We start from the raw sequence: 25,123 nt of genomic DNA, 5'->3' as shown, positions 1-25,123 counted from the left end.
TGCCGACTCTAAGGGCAGGCAGGTGAGCTGCTCATAGGCCTTCAGCAACATGCAAGAGGGTTCTAGACCGCATGGGGTAGATTTTCAACTTGCCACACGGGCACAAAGCTGGCGCTGAGGATTGGCTGACCGTTATAGAAACTGCCCGATTTACAGCTCCATTGATTTCAATCATTTGAATTTAAATGAAATGTATAAATATATATATATTTCACAAAACTACATCTAAAAGAATGGAAAAAGACTTAGTGACTTTAACCTCTCGGTCTGGTGCTTGCTGAATATTAATGAGCTCACCATTTTGCAAGTCTTCTATTCCCCAATGCAGACCTAATGTGAGCAGCACACTGGCAACATTATACAAGATGCAGCATCAATGATGAATTCAAAATCATGGACTTTGCAACATAAAGTGAGGAGCTCTATAATATTAGTTTAAATCTAAATGTAACAATTAACACTGCTGAATTACTCTCCTGATTTTGTTCAGCGTCATTACATTAGGCATTTTTGCAGATGTTTTTCCAGCCTGTAAATCTACCCCATTCATCATTCCAAACTGATCATTCTTTGCAATTTAATACATTCAAGCTCTCTCATTCTCTTTGCTCTTGCAGTGGATTCTTCAACATTCAAGTCTGTAAAGTTGAAATGTCAGTTTGTGAAAAGATACTAGGCATTTGATTTTCTCCGGTAGTGCACTGCTTAACGCTTTTGTGTAAGATTCCTTTGTGCACTCTTTTTTAATGCAACGTCAACGCAATTTACAATAAGTGGCGTTTTGTATATGTAAGTATAACACTTTGACTTGGCTCGTTTCCACAGTGCAGTTACCTTGAAGAACACACTGGCACATGCAACATCTGCAATCACAATGAGAGAATAGGGAGGAAAAACAACACTTATCCAGAATGTTCTATTGGTGCACACACTTTGCCAAATGGCCAGGTTTCATTATCAAATACTAAACAGCATTTTATTTTAGTTAAATGGATTTTTTTTTGAGAATATTTAACCAAGATAAGCCCTTTGTGTTTTTTAAGTGTACTTTGTAAAAAGCCCTGGAGTAGCACCACAGAAAAAAAAATGTCTTTACATAAGGACATACTGTACATTTAACTGGATTGACTGATGCACGTAAACACAGATATCTATTTTTAATTGCTGAGTATTCAATTATTTCTTCCCCAAATAAAGTATACTGGTAACCAGAAGGAACATCCAGTTACAGTCTCTTTATCCCTATGTCCAAATGTCTTCTTTCAATACACAAGTTTTCTGCCCATAAACAACTGCAAAAAGGTAGAATTCTTCCTTTTCATTATGTGGTGAATTTTAGATTTATCAAGATGAGGGACGTCTGTCGTAGGGGACTGAATAATTTTTAAATGTGTGTACCCAAAGAGGAAGAGGATGATTAAGTCTAAGCAACCATATATAACATTGTTCACGTGCATCTAAGATTGTGAATATAATCATTGCCCACATCAAGCACTCTCCGATACTGCCCTGACTTAGATGCATCACCTTCTGCAGCAATGTGATATCTTCATTTGCCTTTTCAGTTATTTTTACGTTTTTCCTATGTGAATCTGATGATTTTATGGGCAAATTGTGGGCACTTCTGTGGTGTCAGCCAGTGCCAAATGAGAACTGAGTTCAACATGTTCAAAGTTATCTCACTAAAGTCCCTATAGCCAGCAGGAAGAATATTTTTCCCATCAATCTAAGCGATATTCAAACAAAGGTTTGAGAGGTGAAAGTGACAGGGTGCTAACCCACAACATAAAACTGGAATCATAGAATGTTACAGCATTGAAGAAGGTCATTTGGCCCATCGTGCCTATGCTGACTCTTTCAAAATGTAGGAATGTAGGAACATAGGAACAGGAGTAGGTCATTCAGCCCCTCAAGCTTGCTCTGTCATTCAATTAGATCATGGCTGATGTGTACTCCATTTACCCACCTTAGCTCCATATCACTGGATACCCTACCCTAACAAAAATCTATTGATCTCAGTCTTGAAAGCTTCAATTGACCCAGCATCCACAGCATTTTAGGGCAGAGAATTCCAGATTTCTACTACCCTTTGGGTGGGAAAAGTGCTTCCTGATTTCCCTCCTAAATGGCCCAACACTAATTTTAAGATCATGTCCCCTCATTCTTGATTCCCCCGTCAGAGGAATTTGTTTCTCTGTAACTACCCTATCGAATCCTTTTAACATTTTAAACACCTCGATCAGATTACCCCTCAATCTTCTATACTCAAGGAAATACAAGCCAACTCCTATCCTCTTAATTGAACCCGCGAAGCCCCAGTATCATTCTGAAGCCCTTTTATCATTTTGTAATATATTCTCAAGATAAATTGTGACCTTATTTGCAATGAACTCTCATATGTAAGGGTACGGTAGCATAGTGGTTATGTTACTGGACTAATAATCCAAAGGCCCGGACTAAAATCCGGAGTCATGAGTTCAAATCCCGCCACGGTAGCTGGCGAATTTAAATTCAATTAATAAATTCAATTAATTAAATAAAATCTGGAATTAAAATACCAATATCAGTAATGATGGCCATGAAACGACCGGATTGTCGTAAAAACCCATCTGGTTCACGAATGTCCTTTAGGGAAGGAAACCTACCGTCCTTACCCGGTCTGGCCGAAATGTGACTCCAGACCCACAGCAATGTGGTTGATTCTTAATTGCCCTCCGAAATGGCCGAGCAAGCCACTCGGTTGTAAAATCTCGCTATGAAAAGTCATAACAAGAATAAAACCGGACGGACCACTAGGCACTGGACACGACAACAACAAACCAAGCCCAGTTGACCCTGCAAGGTCCTCCTTACCAACATCTGGGGACTTGTGCCAAAGTTGGGAGAGCTGTCCCACAGACTAGTCAAGCAACAGCCTGACACAGCCATACTCACAGAATCATACCTTTCAGCCAACATCCCAGGCTCTTCCATCACCATCCCTGGGTATGTCCTGTCCCAACAGCAGGATAGACCCACCAGAGGTGGCAGTACAGTGATACACAGACAGGAGGGAGTGGCCCTGGGAGTCCTCAACATTGACTCTGGACCCCATGAAATCTCATGGCATCAGGTCAAACATGGGCAAGGAAACCTCCTGCAGATTACCACCTACCGCCCTCCCTCAGCTGATGAATCAGTCCTCCTCCATGTTGAGCACCACTTGGAGGAAGCACTGAGGGTAGCAAGGGCACAAAACATACTCTGGGTGGGGGACTTCAATGTCCATCACCAAGAGTGGCTCAGTACCACCACTACTGGCCGAGTCCTGAAGGACATAGCTGCTAGACTGGGCCTGCGGCAGGTGGTGAGAAAATCAACACGGGGGAAAAATTTACTTGACCTCATCCTCACCAATCTACCTGTCACAAATGCATCTGTCCATGACAGTATTGGTAGGAGTGACCACCGCACAGTCCTCGTGGAGATGATGTCCCGTCCTCGCACTGAGGACACCATCCAACGTGTTGTGTGGCACTACCACCGTGCTAAATGGGATAGATTCAGAACAGATCGAGCAGCTCAAAATTGGGCATCCATGAGGCATTGTGGGCCATCAGCAGCAGAATTGTATTCCAGCACAATCTGTAACCTCATGGCCCGGTATATTCCTCACTCTACCATTACCAACAAGCCAGGAGATCAACCCTGGTTCAATGAGGAGTGCAGAAGAGCATGGCCAGGAGCAGCACCAGGCGTACCTAAAAATGAGGTGCCAACCTGGTGAAGCTACAACTCAGGACTACATGCATGCTAAACAGCGGAAGCAACATGCTATAGGCAGAGCTAAGCGATTCCACAATCAACGAATCAGATCAAAGCTCTGCAGTCCTGCCACATCCAGTCGTGAATGGTGGTGGACAATTAAACAACTAACGGGAGGAGGAGGCTCTGCAAACATCCCCATCCTCAATGAGGTGGAGTCCAGCACGTGAGTGCAAAAGACAAGGCTGAAGCGTTTGCAACCATCTTCAGCCAGAAGTGCCGACTGGATGATCCATCTTGGCCTCCTCCCGATATCCCCACCATCACAGAAACCAGTCTTCAGCCAATTCGATTCACTCCACGTGATATCAAGAAACGGCTGAGTGCACTGGATAAGCAAAGGCTATGGGCCCCGACAACATCTCAGCTGTAGTGCTAAAGAATTGTGCTCCAGAACCAGCTGCGCCTCTAGCCAAGCTGTTCCAGTACAGCTACAACACTGGCATCTACCCGAAAATGTGGAAAATTGCCCAGGTATGCAAATCCAATCCGGCCAATTACCGCCCCATCAGTCTACTCTCGATCATCAGCAAAGTGATGGAAGGTGTCGTCGACAGTGCTATCAAGCGGCACTTACTCACCAATAACCTGCTCATCCATGCTCAGTTTGAGTTCCGCCAGAAGCACTCGGCTCCAGACCTCATTACAGCCTTGGTCCAAACATGGACAAAAGAGCTGAATTCCAGAGGTGAGGTGAGAGTGACTGCCCCTGACATCAAGGCAGCATTTGACCGAGTGTGGCACCAAGGAGCCCTAATAAAATTGAAGTCAATGGGAATCAGGGGGAAAACTCTCCAGTGGCTGGAGTCATACCTAGCACAAAGGAAGATGGTAGTGGTTGTTGGAGGCCAATCATCTCAGCCCCAGGACATTGCTGCAGGAGTTCCTCAAGGCAGTGTCCTAGGCCGAACCATCTTCAGCTGCTTCATCAATGACCTTCCCTCCATCATAAGGTCAGAAATGGGGATGTTCGCTGATGATTGCACAGTGTTCAGTTCCATTCGCAAACCCTCAAATAATGAAGCAGTCCAAGCCCGCATGCAGCAAGACCTGGACAACATCCAGGCTTGGGCTCATAAGTGGCAAGTAACATTCGCGCCAGATAAGTGCCAGGCAATGACCATCTCCAACAAGAGAGTGTCTAACCACCTCCCCTTGACATTCAACGGCATTACCATCGCCGAATCCCCCACCATCAACATCCTGGGGGTCACCATTGACCAGAAACTTAACTGGACCAGCCATATAAATACTGTGGCTACGAGAGCAGGTCAGAGGCTGGGTATTCTGCGGCAAGTGACTCACCTCCTGACTCCCCAAAGCCTTTCCACCATCTACAAGGCACAAGTCAGGAGTGTGATGGAATACTCTCCACTTGCTTGGATGAGTGCAGCTCCAACAACACTCAAGAAGCTCGACACCATCCAAGATAAAAGAGTCCGCTTGATTGGCACCCCATCCACCACCCTAAACATTCACTCCCTTCACCACCGGCGCACTGTGGCTGCAGTGCGTACCATCCACAGGATGCACTGCAGCAACTCGCCAAGGCTTCTTCGACAGCACCTTCCAAACCCGCAACCTCTACCACCTAGAAAGACAAGAGCAGCAGGCACATGGCAACACCACCTGCACGTTCCCCTCCAAGTCACATACCATCCCGACTTGGAAATATATCGCCGTTCCTTCATCGTCGCTGGGTCAAAATCCTGGAACTCCCTTCCTAACAGCACTGTGGGAGAACCGTCACCACACGGACTGCAGCGGTTCAAGATGGCGGCTCACCACCACCTTCTCAAGGGCAATTAGGGATGGGCAATAAATGCCGGCCTCGCCAGCGACACCCACATCCCATGAACAAATTTTTAAAAAATATCGTGCAAAATTTCCAATACTGCAATATTGTGCTATTCAATGGAATATAACTGCTGTTTACAGTGAAAACAGACAATTAGAATGAAAATGTAAGGAATAATCTGTCATAAGAAGCAGAGATCACTTCACAGTTCAAAGTAAATTGATATAACCAGTCACAAATCCCTCAATTTCTGACTGTACACTACGTTCAGTCTCAATCCAGTTTCAGGCAGAAGACTGCAACACAAAACCACATACAATTCAGTATTAAATTGGCAATCTCATTCAAAGCCACCTGTGAAAACCTGCTGTTCCGCCATTCTATCAGATCATGGCTGATCTGTGCCTCAACTCCATTTACCCACCTTTGCTCCATAGTTTTTGAACTGACAAAATAAATCTATCAATCTCACTGTTGAAAATTTCAATTGACCCAGCATCCACAGCCCTCTGGGGCAGCAAGTTCTAGATTTCCACTAATCTTTGTGAAAAAATGTGCTTCCTGATTTCAATGTAGACAAATGTGAGGTCATCCACTTTGGATCAAAAAAGGATAGAACAGGGTACTTTCTAAATGGTAAAAAGTTAAAAACAGTGGATGTCCAAAGGGACCTGGGGTTCAGGTACATAGATCATTGAAGTGTCATGAAGAGGTGCAGAAAATAATCAAGAAGGCAAATGGAATGCTAGCCTTTATATCTAGAGGACTAGAGTACAAGGGGGCAGAAGTTATGCTGCAGCTATACAAAACCCTGGTTAGATTGCACCTGGAGTACTGTGAGCAGTTCTGGGCACCGCACCTTCGGAAGGACATATTGGCCTTGGAGGGAGTGCAGCGTAGGTTTACTAGAATGATAGCCAGACTCCAAGGGTTAAGTTACGAGGAGAGATTACACAAATTGGGGTTGTATTCTCTGGAGTTTCAAAGGTTAAGGGGTGATCTGATCGAAGTTTATAAGATATTAAGGGGAACGGATAGGGTGGATAGAGAGAAACTATTTCCGCTGGTTGGGGATTCTAGTAGGGGGCACAGTCTAAAAATTAGAGCCAGATCTTTCAGGAGCGAGATTAGAAAATATTTCTTCACACAAAGGGTGGTAGAAGTTTGGAACTCTCTCCCGCAAAACGACAATTGATACTAGCTCAATTGCTAAATTTAAATCTGAGATTGATAGCTTTTTGGCAATCAAAGGTATTAAGGGATATGGGCCAAAGGCAGGTATATGGAGTTTGATCACAGATCAGCCATGATCTTATCAAATGGCAGAGCAGGCACGAGGGGCTGAATGGCCTACTCCTGTTCCTATGTTCCTACCCCTAAAACACCTAGCTCCAATTTTAAGATTATGCCCCCTTGTTCTGGAATTCCCCACCAGAGGTAGTGGTTTCTCTGTACCTAACCGATTGAATTCCTTTATCATTTTAAACACCTCGATTAAATCGCCACTCAGCCTTCTAAACTCAAGGAAATACAAACCTCAAGGGAATGCAACCTATCCTCATAATTGAATCCCTTCAGCCCCGGTATCATGCTGGTGAATCTGCGCTGTACTCATTCCAAGGCCAATATATCTTTCCCTGAGGTTGAGTGCCCAAAACTGAACACAATACCCCAGATGGAGTCTGACCAAGGCTCTGTACAACTGAAGCATCACTACATCGCTTTCGTATTCCAGCCCCCTTGAGATAAAGGCCAACATTCTATTAGCCTTTTTGATTACTTTTCGTACCTGTGCAAGCGCTGCTCTTCTGACGTTACAGCTGGCGCAGTTTGTTGGAGTTGACTAGTTTGCAACCAGTCATGCTTTATCTGATCTTTTAAAGTTGAGAAACCTAGGTCTAGAAATTGGACCATGTAGCGCCCGTTGTTTCGGCACTACGTGGCCTCCCGAACATCCAAGATGGCGTCTTGGCAGCGCACGCACGTTTCCAGCGTGATGTGCACCGAACGCCATCTTGGTATAGGTATTGACGCATGCGCAAATACCGAACGCCAGCTGCAAGTAAAGTAAGGGGAAAATGGATACAATCAGTGTGCAACACTGATTTAAAGTGATAGACACCAATTTCGGACTTAATGCTCAACTCATGGCACAGTCTTAACCATGACCATCTGAACATGTCTCAGAGTGCCTGGAGAACCCCTCACTAGCGCTATTTAAAGGGACCATGCAGGATTTAACAGGTTAGTGGCTGGATTATTGCTTCTGGCTGTTGATGCATTTGTAACTGTTGTTGGAGGTCTCCTAGTCTAGAAAACTAGGACGCGGGGACATAGCCTGACATTTAGAGCCAGGACGTGCAGGAGTGAAGTTAGGAAATGCTTCCACACGCAAAGGGTGGGAGATGTTTGGAACGCTCTTTTGCAGACGGCAGTTGATGCTAGCTCACTTGTGAATGTTAAATCTGAGATTGATAGATTTCTGTGAACCAAGAGTATTAAGGGATATAGGGCTAAGGCGGGTATACGGAGTTAGGTCATGGATCAACCATGATCTCATTGAATGGCGGAACATGCTCAAGGGGCTAATTGCCACTTGCTGCCTCCTGTTATACGCCATCTTCTCCTGCAAGAAAGCGGGACGTGTGCCTGGGTGATGTACCTGTCATGGTTAATAGTGTGTGTGACCTGTGAGTTGTGGGTGGGCATCTTGCAACAGTGGTAATGTGTAAGGGTGAGAGGAAGCATCTGATTGGAAGAGTTGAGTGCTGATTGAAAGAGTTTGTTGGTATGTGGGTGATGGGGTGCGAGGAGCAGTGGATGCAGCTAGTGGTGCAGTTGATAGGAGACGCCTCGACAGTTGAACTCACTCACCTTGACCACTCGTTGTCAAAGCATTGAACTTCTTCCTGCACTGCATCCATGTTCGTGGTGCTGTGCGCCTGGCATTGACTTCGTCCTTCGCTGCCTTCCACTGCCGTTTGGGCATATGTCTGGAGGGGCTCTTGCCCTCCCCCCCCCCCCCCCCCCATCCTGTGGATATAGGATGTCCCTCCTTCTGTCCACCTCTTGCACCAAGGCTACTAGTGCATCAGCAGAGAAACTTGGTGCACGTACTCTCGCAGGCCTGATACAAACTCAGATCAGCATATTGGTGAGGTCTGACATGCAGATTGGAGGATGTGGGATTTAGTAGTGCATAACCATTATTCAATGTTTTAACATAACTCATCAATTTGTAAACATAGGGAGGGGACCTGCATCTGTGTTTTACGTGTGTGACGTCTGATCTCCGTTCAGACTCGGTGCAGACAGCAGGCTGTTATTTTTAGCAAATAACAGGTACCGGCTACTTTGAAGAGATTTTAAGAGACATCCTCCCTTTAAGAGATTAGGGCTCCCTCTGTTGGTGGTAAGTGCGCATTTACTCCAATCATTGTGGAAGGCCAAGATTTCAATGCTGCTTGGAGGTGAGTACTGAGGCCGGACAAAGTTCTCATCCTGCCTGCTTAAGGGCCATTGGACACGGGTTAATAGCGGATCGTGCCAACCGCACCCAATAATAGGCCTTATCCAATTTTTCTTTCCCCCCCTCCCTTACAGATGTTTGGCACTATGGGCCTTGACACTTCACCAAAGCTGCTCAATAAAAAAGGTGAAGCTTACAGTGGAGGGCCCATTTGGAGTGAAAGTTTTTTCACTCCCCTAGTACCAACATACCTCAGCATAATGAGCACAAAATTCACTTCAAGCTCGTGGTGGTGTTGGTTGAGAGAGGAATGATGGCCACTATGTTGGAGGAGCTCTCTGCTCTTTGAATAGTGCCTTGCACACTTTTTACATTCATCTGAGGAGGTAGATGGGGCCACATTTAACATCTTATCTGAAAGATGGCACTCCGACAATGCAGCACTCAGTCAGTACTCACTGAAGTGTCAGACTGCATTATGTGCTCAAAGCCTGGAAATGGTCCTTGCTGTGTGATATTAGTAACAAATGTATGAACTTGTCTAATTTTAAATGGGTTAGCTTGTCTATTTTAATTAAGGCAAAAGGGATCCCACCTTTGTTAAAACAGCACACAAATGAATTTCATTCAAACTTATTACCAGTATTGTATAGCACAATTTCAAGGCAACTCCTGCTTCAGTAATGGGGGTAAGATGTCGTTGATGCTGTATAATATGGTTAGCAGTGTTACTCAGTTAGCAGTTTTCCTGTGACTGTAATCTGAAATCAGGTTATTTGTCACAATAAATTCTCTCTCAACAAAATGATGCTGCCTCATTTAAAACAATATTCACATTTTCGAGATAAACAGCTCCCAATGCTCTTTTAATCCATATTAAAAAGTAACCTTAAAAGGAATTGATTAGCTTTTAGCCGGCTCTGCAGTGTTTTGTTCTCTGCACATTTGTCAGGCTCACAGTAAATTGTCCAGCTGAAGTTACTGGTGCCTTTTGGATATTTTCTAACTTTCTCAGCCTTGATTATTTCAGCTGAATTATCTTCAGCCCTTAATCAACAAAACTTAAAAATATGCTTGGTACAGGAGTCTGAGCTACAGTCGTTTTTTAAACTGCGTATACACTGCGATTGGATTTAAAGGAATAGCCACCAAATTAAGACCATGGGGGAATTTTGTCATAGCCAGTGATGATGATTCCTTTGAAAACTGGATAAGTGGTGGAAACCTTGTGAATTACGGGTGACTATTTTGTGATCACAGAATGAAAGCCTCGCCAACCTGTCAGATAAGCGGTTCTCATTTCCAAAATAGACGGAATGGCCTGGATCTACCACCAGTAGTATGTAAGTATTTTAAGCCTGAAATAGTGAACACTGTAGAATAATCATCTCTTACTGCCACTCAGTACTTTCCCCCACCCTGTGTTACATACAGACATCAGAAACAGCCACACCTCGCAAATGTCCAATACCGCCAGCTGAAAAAAGAATTGTTAACAGATCCCCTAATCACAGAATAAGCTAATGATGCTGAAAAGTCTCCAATCCTGGATAGACACTTTCTAATTTTTCTTACCAAATTACCTGTTGCTTCCTCCATTTTCAATGGACTGTCTCACTGGTGACATCTGTGCTGAATCTTGTCCATACCCTTTATATTTGACCAATGACATTATCCAACACTACAGTTATTAAGGAAACAAGCTTCACTTCGGTACGAAAATTTAAAGGACGCAGCCTTCATTGAAGCGTTCAGCCAATCTTCTATTAGTTGCCAAACAGCGCGATGTGATGCCATAATCCACTGTAAAATCTTTCATTGCACTGTGCGAATGTCACCTTGTTAATTGAGCATGTCATCACAATGAAAATTATGCTCATCCGTTCAGGCTGCTGTTCTGTATATTGAAGACGACATTCTTTTTAAGGTATTAATTTAGCATTTAAAACTCAATTTCTATACTTTTAATAAGAGCACGTTATTTTTTCCAGCCAATTTCTTCTTTTGACTCTTTGCTGGTGTATAAGGAGCAATTCTATGATCCGGCAGCCCCCGTGGGGGAACCCCTATGGCTATTTTTTCTTTATTCTCAGGATATGGCCAATACTAGTAAGGCTGCATTTACTGCCCATTCCTGGTTGCCCTGAGGTGGTGGTGGTGGGCCTTTCCCTTGAACCACTGCAGTCTTTGGGCTGATGGTGCTCCCGTGATTGTGTGAGGCAGGGGTTCCGAGAATATTGACCTAGCAACGATGAAGGAAACGGTGATATAAGTGCAAGTCGGAATGGGATGCGACTTTGGAGGGGAACTCGGAGGTGATGCTTTTGTCATGACTTTGCTGCTCTTGTCCTTGTTGGTGGTAGGGGTCGAAGGGCTGGGAGGTGCTGTCCAATAAGCTTGATGAGTTGGTGCCGTGCATCCTGTAGATCGTACATATTCCGGCCACAGTCTGCTGGTGGTGGAGGGGGTAGATATTCAGTCTAGTAGCAGTCGTGCCTACTAAGAGGATTGCTGTGTATTGGATGCTGTTAAACCTCTTGAGTGTTGTTGCAGCTACATCCATCTGGCAAGTGAAAGTATTCCATCACACTCCTGATTTGAGTAATGGAGATGGTAGAGAAGTTCTTGGTGCTTAGGAGTCTTTAGCCCTGCTGTTTTAGCTAAGGTATTGATATGCCCGGTTCAGTTAAGCTCCTGGTCAATGGTAACCCCAAAACATTGATGGTAGGCACTGCATTAGGGTTAGGATCAGTGATGATGGTGCCATTGAAGGTGAGAGGAGGTGTTTGGGCCTTTGCTTGTTGGAGATGGTCATTGCCTAGGGTCATTTATTGGGTGTAAATGTTAACTGCCACTTGAAAGCCTGGATCTTATCAAAGCCCTGCTGTAGGTTGGAATAGGCTGCTCCATCATTGGGGGAGTTATGAATGGAGATGAACATTGTAGATTCATCAGTGAACAGCCCCAGGTTATGATGGAGAGAAGGTCTTCGATGAAGCATCTGAAGATGGTTGGGCTGAGGACGTGGTCTTGTGGAACTCCTTTAGTGATGTCCTGGGGCTTACAATTATTCCTGACCGAAAGATAGGCAATGACTCCAACCACTGAAGAGTTGTCTGAGCTCCTTGGTGTCATACGTGGTCACTGAAGGCAGAGTGAGATCATCCACCTGACACTTTTGGCTGAAGGTGCTTGAAAACACTCAAGCCATGGCTCTTGCCTTCATGTGCTGGGTTCCATCATGGTTGAGGATGGGATGTTCATGGATCCTCCTTTTCCTGTTAGTTGCCTACTACCATCCATGGCTGGTTATGGTAGAGCTACAGAGCTTTGTCTGCTCTGATGGCTGTGGGATCAATTAACTAAGGCTATGACCTGCTGATTTTGGTGTTTAGCATGCAGGCAAGCTCTGTGTTGTAGCTTCACTAGGTCAGTGTCTCATTCTAAAGTATGCCTGATGGTGGCCCTGACACATCCTTCTACACTTCCCATTGAACTAAACTTGCCTCCCAACTTGATGGAGGAGTGAGAGATGTGTCAGGTCAGGAGGTTACAGGTTGTGGTGGTGTGTAATTCTGCTGCCGCTGATGGGCCACGGCACCTCATGGATGCCCAGTTCCGAGCTGCTAGATCTGCCCGTAGTTTATCCACTTGGCATGGTGGTAGTGCTACATTACACAATGTGAAGACAAGGTTGTATTCTTCACAAGGACTGGGTGATGATCATTCCTACCAATGCTTTCATGGACAAAGTAGACTTGTGAGGCTTACAGTCAAGAAGTTTACTCCCTCCCCTTGGTTCCCTCACCACCAGACATAAGCCCAGTCTTTCAGTCGGCCAGCTCTGTCAGTAGTGGTATTATTGAGCCACTCTTGGTGGTGGACATTGAAGTCCTCCAACCAGAGTACATTCTGTGTCCTTGCATCACCCAGTGCTTCCTCTATGTAGTATTCAACATAAAGGAGTATTAATTCATCAGCTTGGGGGGCGGGGGGGGGACAGCTCAGTAAATGATTATCAGCAGGACAATTCATTGGCCTTGTTTGACCTGAAGCCATGAGGCTTCATGGGGTTTGGAATCAATGTTGAGGAACTCCAGAGCCACACCCACCTGACTGTATACCACTGTGCCCCCACCATCCCTGGGTATGTTGATGGCCCGATGATTCTGTGAGTACAACTAGATCAGGCTGTTGCTTGACTAGTCAATGGGGCAGCTCTTCCAGCTTGGTCATCAATCCCCAGACATCAGAGTGGAGGACTTGCAGGATTGACTAAAATGGGATTATCTAAGTCTTGTCCTGCTCTGGTGCCTAGGCCGTTGCTGATGGGTCAGTCCAAAATTTCTCCTATGACTCTATTCTTTAGTGATTGTTCTGTAATGAGTGGCTTGCTAGGGCACTTCAGAGGGCATTAAGGGTCAACCACATAATGTTGGACTGGAGTCATGTGTAGGCCAGACCAGAAAGGACATTAATAAACCAGCTTTGATCATAACTTCTCCTGGTACTAACCTATGAATTACCAGATTTATTGAATTCAGTTGCACAACTTTCCATGGTGGGATTTGAACTCCCAACTTCAGGGTAGCTAGTTCAGTACCATAACCACTCCAATACTATACTATGACTCAAAGTTAATGGATAAATAATAACAGTCTGTGTTGCATGCTCACAATGTTTTGAGATGGGCCCATTTCAAGCACTAGGTCACAGAATTATCTTACAGTTCCATGGACACTCTCTGGTACCTCGTCCAATTGACCATGATCCATACGTGAGTTAGACAGCGAGTGTTGGCAGGATATTCAACATGGTCACCATTACAACTCAGCCCTAACCGGTTCACCCTTCAATCAACGCATGTGCTTCCAACAGGTGTCACTAGATAACGTACAGGAGCAGAAACCCAGGCTGATTTTCAACTCCCTAACTCAGGGTTGCTGAGGCCAATTGTCTTGCCTAAACCACCAACCTTGCTGAGCTTAGCTAACCCATGACAAACACAGGAATCAGCCCCGGGGTCTCCCTGGCCTGTACGGCTCAGTTCCTCAATGGATATACTCACCGAGCCATTGGACAGCCAGAGGCTTGCTTCTAACATACCACTGAAACTATACATGTCATCATGGAAGCTGCAGCAATGGGTCAAGTGGGTAAATACACAGCAATCTGTGGCTGGAAATTATCACGGAAACTCATCAGTTTTAACAGCAGCAGTCTGGCAACCGCAAGTACAAACAACCTAGCGAGGTGTAGAAATTACTCACCATTTACACAAATCTCATAGGGTTTGCACACATCGGCTTCAAACAAGCAGCCTGCAAGAGAACACAAGTAAATCCATTAGAAATTAAATTAAATTCAATAACTGCAGGCAGACCAGTCTCCAAACAACTTCGGAGACAAGCATATGTTAAATATAATTTCTGGTATACATCAAATAAAACTGTGCTCCACTGAGTAACATTTTTAATTACATTTTTCTATAGAGCTCACATTTTCTCTTTCCAATTTTCTCCCCTCCTCTCTTGTGTTGACCCCATACTTTCAGAGACAGTGTCTGAATAACATCAATCATTTTAAGAGAGGAGTTAGACAGACATTTGATGAGGAAATCAATTGAGGGATATAGGTCATGAACTGTGCTTTACATTTTTGAACTCTGGGATGGGCCAGATGATCTTTTCTGGTCCCACACATTCCTATCTTCCTAATACCACCTTATTATGTCAATGGACCCTTTTTCCAAAACTTCTCCATAGCATTTCCGATAGTTTACTCTTCTTTCCTGTTTTAACGAGAGATTTTTTAAAATTGATGTTCATGACATCTTCAACATGCAGGAACGCAACTGTCTTTCACAAGGATTTCCTGCTGTTTAAAGAGTCTCTAAGGATCGAGACTGCCTAAAATCAATATGCAAGAGACCCTCCAGCAGACTAAGGAGACTTTCATTCCATCAGCCAAGGCTGCAAGTGACCAAAGGTCCAAGGGGTAAAAGGACAGGTGCCTGAGAAATCATCTTTAAATTTAAATGTACAACAGTTCAGACAATGTTCTTAACACCAAAAATCATCATGACCAACTGTGCTTTTTGGGTTGGATGGGGAGCCATTTCTTCTCCAGTTACAGGCAGTGTACCTCCATGCAGACTGCTTTACAAGACAGATACAAAGAAAAAGAAGTACATTTATATAGTGTCTAATCACATCTCTCAGAATAATCTCAGAGCGCTTTGCAAAGAATGAATCCATTTTTGTAATGTGGTGATGGATGTTATGTGGGGGGAGGAAAGCTATTTAGCTCAGCTTATCCATCCAGAAAAAACGAATTCACCCCCCCACCACCTCCCCTTCACATCACGTTTCTTAAAATTCTAGGATATTTGTCTCCACTATCCCACCTGGAAGTCCATTCTACATTGATCTCTTTCCTGGCATTATGATCTCAAGTCAGAATTTTCTCCAAATGAACACTTGGAAATCAAATGCATCTTATTCAGCTCCTGCCAAAAGTCCTACACCCTTGTCCCAACTCTATCTCCCTCCCCAGTGCTCATGAGATGACGCGCAACTTCAGTGCCCTATTTGACCTGTGTCCAGCTTCAAACCTCATATTCTATCAACGAGACAATCTTACTTCCCCCTGTGTAACATTGTCCACCTCTCATCCTACCTCACTCTGCCACTGCTGAAATCCTTATCCATGCTTTCATTAAAGTAAGACTTGGCTTCCTCACTAGCCTCCCAAGCTCAGCCGTACACAAACTCCAACTCGTCCAATTCTCTACCACCCACAAACTGTCCCGCACTAACTCCCACTTGCCCAAAGCACCATTCTTGCCAATTTCCACTGGCTCTCTGTCTCAATGCGGTAAATTCAAAATCTGAGTCCTTGTCTTTCAAATCTCTCCACCTATGTAACATTGTCCACCTCCCACCCTACCTCTGCAACCTGTTCCAGGCCTTGCATCTTATTCCGTGCCCTATGGTTTTCTGTGCAATTCCCTCCTGTTGCTCCTCCATCAGTGACACAGACTTCACCCACCTTAGAACTATCTCCTTCAACTTCTCCGGCTTGCTACTTCTTTCCCTGCCTTTAAAAGCTGCATTAAATTCTTTTCCACCACACTTATGGTCGTTTTTACTAACTATCTGTTACAACTTGTCATTTGTTCTCTAAGTTGCTGTTATCAGCCCTGAATTTACCTTTTGCCCATTTCAACTTGTGTCCTGTTGTCCTGCTTCAGTAGACATCTTTTCACCCAGTGCTACAACTGCACTGTTTTCAAAAACATGAACAAGGTCGATCTAATTTCAGAAACAGACACAAAGGTTGCCCTTACCACAATACCATGTAGCACTGAAACCACTCTACCAAGGCGTGTGGGTGGGGACCATACACAAGTAATGAATCCCTCTTTGGAAAGGGCAGCACGGGGAGTAGAAAGAATGAGAGAAAGGTCACAGCACGGAAAGAGGCTATTCGGCCCATCGAGTCCGCGCCGGCTCTATGTAAGAGCACTCCAGCTAGTCCCACTCCCCCGCTCTTTCCCCGTAGCCCTGTAAATTTTTCCTTTCAAGTACTTATCCAGTTCCCTTTTGAAGGCCATGATTGAATCTGCTCCACTACCCCCTCGGGCAATGCATTCCAGATCATAACCACTCGCTGTGTAAAAAAGTTTTTCCTCATGTCACCTTTGGTTCTTTTGCCAATCACCTTAAATCTATGTCCTTTGGTTCTTGATCCTTCCGCCAATGGGAACAGTTTCTCTCTATCTACTCTGTCTAGCCCCTTCACGATTTTGAATACCTCTATCAAATCTCCTCGCAACCGTCTGTTACAAGGAGGAGAACCCCAGCTTCTCCAGTCTATCCACATAACTAAAGTCCCTCATCCCTGGAATCATTCTAGTAAATCTCTTCTGCACCCTCTCTAAGGCCTTCACATCTTTCCTAAAGTGCCGTGCCCAGAACTGGATACAATACTCCAGTTGTGGCCGAACCAGTGTTTTATAAAGGTTCATCATGACTTCCATACTTTTGTACCCTATGTCTCTATTTATAAAGCCCAGGATCCCATATGCTTTTTTAACCACTTTCTCAACTTTCCCTGCCACCTTCAACGATTTGTGCACATAAACCCCCAGATCTCTCTGTTCCTGTACCCCGTTTAGAGTTGTGCCCTCTAGTTTATAGTGCCTCTCCTCATTCTTCCTACCAAAATGCATCACTTCGCATTTTTCCGCGTTAAATTCTATCTGCCACGTGTCCGCCCATGCCATCAGCCTGTCTATATCCTCTTGAAGTCTATCACTATCCTCCTCACCGTTAACTACCCTTCCAAGTTTTTTGTCATCTGCAAATTTTGAAATTGTGCCCTGTACACACAAGTCCAAGTCAGTAATATATATCAAGAAAAGCAGTGGTCCCAGCACTGACCTCTGGGCAACACCAATGTACACCTCCCTCCAGTCCGAAAAACAACCGTTCACCACTACTCTCTGTTTCCTGTCCCTTAGCCAATTCTGTATCCATGTTGCTACTGCCCCATTTATTCCATGGGCCGCAATCTTGATGATAAGCATACCATGCGGCACTTTATCAAACGCCTTTTGAAAGTCCATATACGTCACATCAACTACATTGCCCTCATCTACCCTCTCCATTACCTCATCAAAAAACTCTATCAAGTTAGTTACACACGATTTGCCTTTAACAAATCCGTGCTGGCTTTCCCTAATCAATCCACTCTCATCCAAGTGACTGTTAATTCAGTCCCGGATTATCGTTTCTAAAAGTTTCTCCACAATTGAGGGTAAACTGACTGGCCTATAGTTGCTGGATTTACCTTATACCCTTTTTTGAACAAGAGTGTAACATTTGCAATTCTCCAGTCCTCTGGCATGACTCCCGAATCTATGGACGTTTGGAAGATTATGGCCAGTACCTCCGTAATTTCCACCCTTACTTCCCTCAGCAACCAAGGATGCATCCCATCCGGACTGGGTGATTTATCTACTTTAAGTACAGCTAGCCTTTCAGGTACCTCTTCTTTATCAATTTTTAGCCCATCCAGTATCTCAATTATATCTTCCTTTACTGAGACTCCGGCAGCATTTTCTTCTTTGGTAAAGAGGCTGGGTATTCTGCGGCGAGTGACTCACCTCCTGACTCCCCAAAGCCTTTCCACCATCTACAAGGCACAAGTCAGGAGTGTGATGGAATACTCTCCACTTGCTTGGATGAGTGCAGCTCCAACAACACTCAAGAAGCTCGACACCATCCAAGATAAAGCAGCCCGCTTGATTGGCACCCCATCCACCACCCTAAACATTCACTCCCTTCACCACCGGCGCACTGTGGCTGCAGTGTGTACCATCCACAGGATGCACTGCAGCAACTCACCAAGGCTTCTTCGACAGCACCTCCCAAACCCGCGACCTCTACCACCTAGAAGGACAAGAGCAGCAGGCACATGGGAACACCACCACCTGCACGTTCCCCTCCAAGTCACGAACCATCCCGACTTGGAAATATATCGCCGTTCCTTCATTGTTGCTGGGTCAAAATCCTGGAACTCCCTTCCTAACAGCACTGTGGGAGAACCGTCACCACACGGACTGCAGCAGTTCAAATGAGGCAGCTCACTACCACCTTCTCAAGGGCAATTAGGGATGGGCAATAAATGCTGGCCTCGCCAGTGACGCCCACGTCCCATGAACGAATTTTTAAAAATTACTCATTTAGTACCTCAGCCATCCCCTCTGCCTCCATGAGTAAATCTCTTTTATGGTCAAAGCAGTGAAGAGAAACTATGCTCCCAAAGATGATGTGGAAACGAAGGCAATAGGAGGTAGAGGTTGAGGGAAAGTAAAGAGGCAATTAAAAGCCAGCAATTCAGGTATAGTAGAACAAACAGCACAGACCGTGGAGATAAGAAACTGAGGAACAGGAATTGTTGGAATTACTATGATCTCCTACTCATTATTCTTCTCTCCCTCTCCACTCCCCTCCCAGAACACTCCCGCACAATGCACTATTCCCCAGACAGCAGGAAGGGCTAGCTGACCTCATATTTTTGTCAGTGATGCTCTTTAACTAACTCCAAGAAGGTGAGTGAAAGTGGAATGCATACTCTTTTACCTTAAGGAAAACATCTGTATAGCAGGTCAACTATCAGCGTTTCACACCATGTAGCAGTTGTACTGAGGCAAGGGAGAAGAGGAAAATTGAGATCAATGAGGGGGGAGTGGAAAGAAGCAAATGAAGGGGAGGGGAATTGATGGTGGAGAAAAATAAGAGATAATGAAGAGAAGACAGAAAGGGGAATGGATGGCAGCAAAGTGGAAAAAGGGGGTAGACGCTGGGAGTGGTGCTTGGAGGGAGTACAAGAGGTGGAGTTGGAAGCAATGCTTTTGGATGAGAGGGGGAGGAGAGTGCCAGCGAAAAGTAAGAAGGCATAATGAGTGAGAGTAGCATCATTAACTGATGTGGGGAGCGTGAGGGAAAGAAGAATGCCACATTGACTGATGTTGGGGTGGGGGTGAGAAGTGATGATCTGGGTGGTCTACTAAATTCCAAATGTCATTTAATTATTTTTTTAAAGGTTGAAAATCTATTGATTATGAAGCATAAAAGTGCTTAAAATTAACAAAAATGCATTATTGCAATATAAAAATTCAAGTTTTCTAAGGGAGTATGCCCTTAGATGCCCTAGAAATGCATCACCAATTTTGTGCTTTCAACATGTGGATTTTCCTCCATCAGGTTTTCACGTTACGCTTTTTCTCCTACAATATAAGCCAAGGAATGGTAGTTATACCTACAGCTTAAGTTTCAAGCCCAGTGTAACTATTTGTTTTCATATGTCATAGGTATACAGTTTTTTGAAATTGTTGATTAACTTTTGCTTGTTTTCTAGATCGTCACTTCACCTCCTCTTGGCGTCTCTACAAGAATCTGCTCGCGATCAAGACTTCATTATAATGAGAATCATGGGCATGAACATGCACTCTACCACTCCATGGTGTTACTAAGCAATGCACTACACTCCTCCTCATCCTACTTAACTACCAAAACTAAGTACACGGTTATGTTTCAACCAGTTTTGGAGAAATGATGACAGTCCGAGAGTTATTCATGAAAGTACGGGTTAATAGTAAAGTACACTCCGCCTGTGGGACTAAAGGGACATTCAGCAGCTGTCTGGCCAGTCTGATTAGAAAACTTCAGTGCAAAGTCAACAAAGAAATCAATTTTGTTTCGACAAAAATACTTTGAATCTACAGAAATAGACTCAAAGTCTGACCTCTGACTCAAAAGGAAATCACTCAAACCATGACACATGTGGAACACCAGCAGTTGTACAGAGCTTTTGAGGCAGGATTTCTTTCCCCCCCAAAGATGCTTACCTCTCCTGGGTTTCACACTACCTGCAGCCACGTGGGTGAGTGGGCAACTTGTTGCCAGGCCTCTGCCATTACCGATTTGAACTGGCCGCCCGAAAATGTAGAAGAGTGGCCAGGGACAATTCCCTCTCTGTACACAGATAAATGATTGAGATTTGCTGGGCCAGCTGGGTGCAGTTGGTACTACTCTTGTCTCTCAGTCAGTAGGTTGTGGGTTTGAATCATACTCCAGGGCCTGGGTAGATAACTTAGGCTGAGGGAGTACTGCATTCGTCAAAGATGTGGTCTTTCAGATGAGACGTTAAACCGAGGTCCCATCTGCCTTTTCAGGTAGATGTAAAAAATCCCATGATAACTATTCTCCTGGTGTCTTTTCCAAACACTCATTCATTAATCAGCATCACCAAAACAGATGAACTGATCTCATGTGCTCTCCCAAAACAAAACAATAGTGATTACACTTCAAAAATAAGAAGTACTTTGGGATGTTTTGAGGAAGTGAAAGCTGTTGTTATGCAAGGGACTGCACCAAAGGATACAGAAATTAAAACTAAACTGAAACACAATAATGAAATGGGCTAAAAGGGAATATGAAAAGAGGCCACCAGATAATATAATAAGAATAGTAAGGACTTCTATAAGCATATTAAAAGTAAATGAATAGTTAACGAGAGAGCAAGACTGTCCGGGTATGAAGGCGGAAATCTTGTTATCTATGATGACGGTATAGTGAAGATACCCTCTCACCTCTGAATCAGAAAGTTGTGGATTCAAACCCCACTGCAAGACTTGAGCACATAACGTGGGACAGAGCTGATCTACAGGATATGGTCCTGTACAGGTTATGGTATGACCAGCAACCCAGTGTTCATGAGTTCAGATCCCACCATGGCAAGTTGTTAAACTGAATTCAATAAATCTGGCCATTTATGAGCTAGCAACAGGAGAAATGATCAAAGCTTCCAGACTGCAGTAAAAACTCAACAGATTTACTAATGTCCTTCAGAGAAGTGAACTAGCCACCGCTACCTGGACTAGACTACAAGTGACTTCAGTCCAACACTATGTAGTTGACTCTTAATGCCCCCTGAAGTGGTCCAGCAAGCCACTTTTTTTTTATTCATTCATGGGATGAGCGCGTCGCTGGCGAGGCCAGCATTTATTGCCTATCCCTCAGTCGAACAATTGCTACAGAACAGAATCATAAAAGAAATATCTGACGGACCTCTCAGCAATGAACCAGGCATCGGATCAATCCAAACCTAAAGTCCTCCTCACTAATATTGGGAGACTGCTGTCCAAGTTGGGAGAGCAGCTTCATACACTGACTAGTCAAGCAACAGCCAGATATAGCTGTAATTACAGAGTCAAATCTATCAGCCAACATCCCAGACTCCTCTGTCACCATCCCTGGGTATGTCCTGTCTCACCAGAGGTGGGAGTACAGTGGTAAACAGTCAGTTAGGTTGGCCTTGGAGGTTCTCATCATTAACTCTGAACCTCGTGATGGCTTCAGGTCAAACAAGGCCAAGGATACCTCCTGCCGATAACCACCTACTAGCCCTGCCCTCAACTGAATTAGTACTTAACGATGTTGAACACCACATGGAGGAAGCACTGAGGGAAGCAATGACACAGAAAGTACTCTGGGTGGGGGACTTCAAAGCCCACCACCGAGAAGGTCTCTGTGGTACCATTACTGACCGAGTTGGCTGACTCCTGAAGGGCAAAGAAGCTGGACTGGGCCTGTGTCAGTTGGTGAAAGAACCAACACAACAGTGTAACCTACCTGATCTCGTTCTCACCAATCTACCTGTGGCAGACACATCTGTCCATGATATCAGTGATCAAGGGTCATCAAATTAAAATAGTCATTGAGGGGGTAAGAAAAAAGGTTAGGAGAAATTTCTTCAGCTGGATTTGTTAGAACGTCAAATGCTTTGCCACAGGGAATAGTTAAGGCAAAGACGTGCATCTTTTAAAGGAAAAGTGGATAAACACTTGAAGCAGAGGAAGATATAGAACTATAAGGAGAAAGCAGGCCAGTGAAATTCATTCTAGATTGCTCTAGTAAAGAGCCAGCACAGACATGATGGCCCAAATGGCCTCCTTCAGTGTTGTAAACCTTTAACTTTTGGACTCTAGGGGAATCAAGGGATATGGGTATCGGGCAGGGAATGGAGTTGAGGTCGAAGATCAGCCATGATCTTATCGAATGGTGGAGCAGGCTCGAGGGGCCGAATGGCCTACTCCTGCTCCTATTTCTTATGTTCTTTTGTTTAAGTGTTTTCTTTTGAAAAATGATTTTTTAAGGGAACTAGAAGCCAGTCACATTTCAACAGAACTCCCAGAAGCTCCACAATTAGGGGATGAGCAGCACAGGGGATTTGCACATTCTGCTTTCACCTACTTAATGGGATAGATAAAATAAATCTGAAGCAATACTCTCAGGTATTTCCAGGCAGCAATATGAGGAGGTAGAGCGAGAGGGTTGTGAAGGGCAAATTTAGAACAGATGTCAGGAAGTATTTCTTTACATAGTGGCTGATCACTAACTGGAATATTGAGCCGAACAACAATGGGGATGAGATTAAATGGGCTAAAAGGCCTTCTTCATCCAAACCTACTCCATGATCATGTGTCCTCTGGGAGCTGGATTTAAATCCGGCTCAGACTGGTTGGAATGGAAGCAACAAATTGGCTGTCTTATTAATAGGGAGTGAGAAGCCGAAAATTCAATTTCATGTAGTAGGAAACTCTTGGTTTGGAGCTAAGGCACATTATTTGACAGAGACTAGAGGGAGTTTTACTCTGCATCTGATCATTCTATATTTTACAGTGAGTGGTTGGCACGGACACTGGATGCCCCAAATGAAAAAGCATTTATTTTCAGCGGTGGTGTCTCTCCCCTTGAGGAGCGGGAGAACGTCACCAGAAGTATAAACGTAACAGGAGATGCACAACAAAATTTTAAAACAGAGAAGTTTCACAAATATACAAGTCTGATGTAAGGAGATCTTTTCTTTATCGCTGTATTCATGTGAACAGTGTGTAATTTGTCTCTGAGATCACACTCCATCGTAGGCTTTAGTCTGTTGCACAGCATGAAGTTACTGGAGCACATTTGGTACGGAACTGGCACTTGTAAATTGAAGAGTCTTGTTTAATGTTTAATTCAAATATTATAAATAAAGACGGTTAATGCATATTAAATTACATTAAGCATTACAGCATTCAGCTTCTTTTGCTTCCATTCAGCACCCAAAGGATACTGAGCAGTTGATTGCAGTTTCCCTGCTGTATAGAGTTAGCAGCTCTTTTGCTAGTAATGAGACATAAATAATTCTCTGTAATTCTTCTGTACTTGCATATGGATATTTAGCCATAATTTATCAAATTTCACTGGACTAATTTTCAACCTTATAGAACCCGCCCAATTTTCATCCCATTGATTTAAATGGAACGATAATCGGATGGGTTCTACAATGGGGCGGGTTACTGCCAGGTTACCACCCAGAAACTTATCTCCCATCTGTACAAAACATAGGCTGGTGTCCCTGTGACTGTGATGGCCGTACCCAAGTCATACAGAACAATGACACGTGCACTTGTTGCTAACTGTACCAAGTAACAAAACAACTGTCTTCCCAGTCTCTTCATTGCAGTCTTTCCATCACGGTTTCTCCGACACGGTCTCTCTGTCGTGGTTTTCTAACCGCTCAGTCACCTCTTTAACATAGAAGCATGACAGATGGACATAAGAGTGGAATTCCATTGGCCACACATTGCATGCTATAGTGAACAGGATCATTGCCATCTCTGAAGCACAGACACCTGTTCCAGTAAAACAAAGACAAGGGGGTGATCTTGACTTTGTGCGATAGTGTCAGGATGTCCCCCAATTTAAATCAACAACTTCAGACTCAAATAAACAGGCATCCCGGTAGTATCCCCTGCTCATGCTACACACTTTGGGCACCAAAGGGATTATTTTATCAGTCTGCACTTCAGGTGCGAAGCCTTGCCTGCCATGAGCGCATGCTGAAAATTCAGGTACGTGCAGCACACAATTTCCCAACCATTTACTTATATGATCAGAAAATCATGCGCAGTGCACACCTAAATTTCCAATCTGTGCTGCCGGAAAAATTACCCTCCCCCAAGTTTCAGCTTCAAGTGCTCCTAGGTAAACAGCTTGGGCTGATGCAGATTAAAGCTCTTTCTATCTCCTCCAACAGCATGCCTTAATGCCAATCTTGGGCTCGCACTGTACTGCATCGATACCAGAAACATTTGTAGCCTCTCTGAGTAACAGTGGTGCCAAATTTGGGACAATTTTTGTACTCACATCAACTAATAAGTAGGTTGAGGCCATCAAAACTAATTTCATGCAGGACCTATTACAGCCTGCAGGAGAGAAGACCTTCATCATGTCAGCCTTGACGCTGGATTGAATCCAAGTTGCAGAGGTGAAAGGGCAATAAGCTAACTCACTGTATCATTCAGCCCCCACTTATATTTTAATGTCACTAGCTCGAAGATTAAGCACTATCTATTCCAAAGGGTCTGCTCTACCACAAAATGGTAATTTTCAACAGTGCTACCTGCACTTCTGAAGGACTTTGAACTATTAGTAAAA

At 44.3% G+C, this 25,123-nt stretch overlaps 1 protein-coding gene across 2 annotated transcripts in view; it reads right to left on the bottom strand.

Moving 5' to 3' along the window:
* Positions 1 to 25,123, bottom strand: part of ptprn2 (protein tyrosine phosphatase receptor type N2) — a 924,398-nt gene that overhangs the window by 783,016 nt on the left and 116,259 nt on the right. For both annotated transcript variants that reach the window (XM_068008124.1, XM_068008134.1), the window contains exon 2: positions 14,342 to 14,392. In XM_068008124.1, the coding sequence (XP_067864225.1) occupies positions 14,342 to 14,392 (51 nt within the window). The remainder of the gene's footprint in view (positions 1 to 14,341; positions 14,393 to 25,123) is intronic.

The sequence above is a fragment of the Heptranchias perlo genome, chromosome 2, assembly GCF_035084215.1.
Source record: "Heptranchias perlo isolate sHepPer1 chromosome 2, sHepPer1.hap1, whole genome shotgun sequence".
Taxonomy (NCBI): domain Eukaryota; kingdom Metazoa; phylum Chordata; class Chondrichthyes; order Hexanchiformes; family Hexanchidae; genus Heptranchias; species Heptranchias perlo.
The sequence above is the reverse complement of the archived record's forward strand: the minus strand, read 5'-3'. Positions and strand labels throughout refer to the sequence as shown.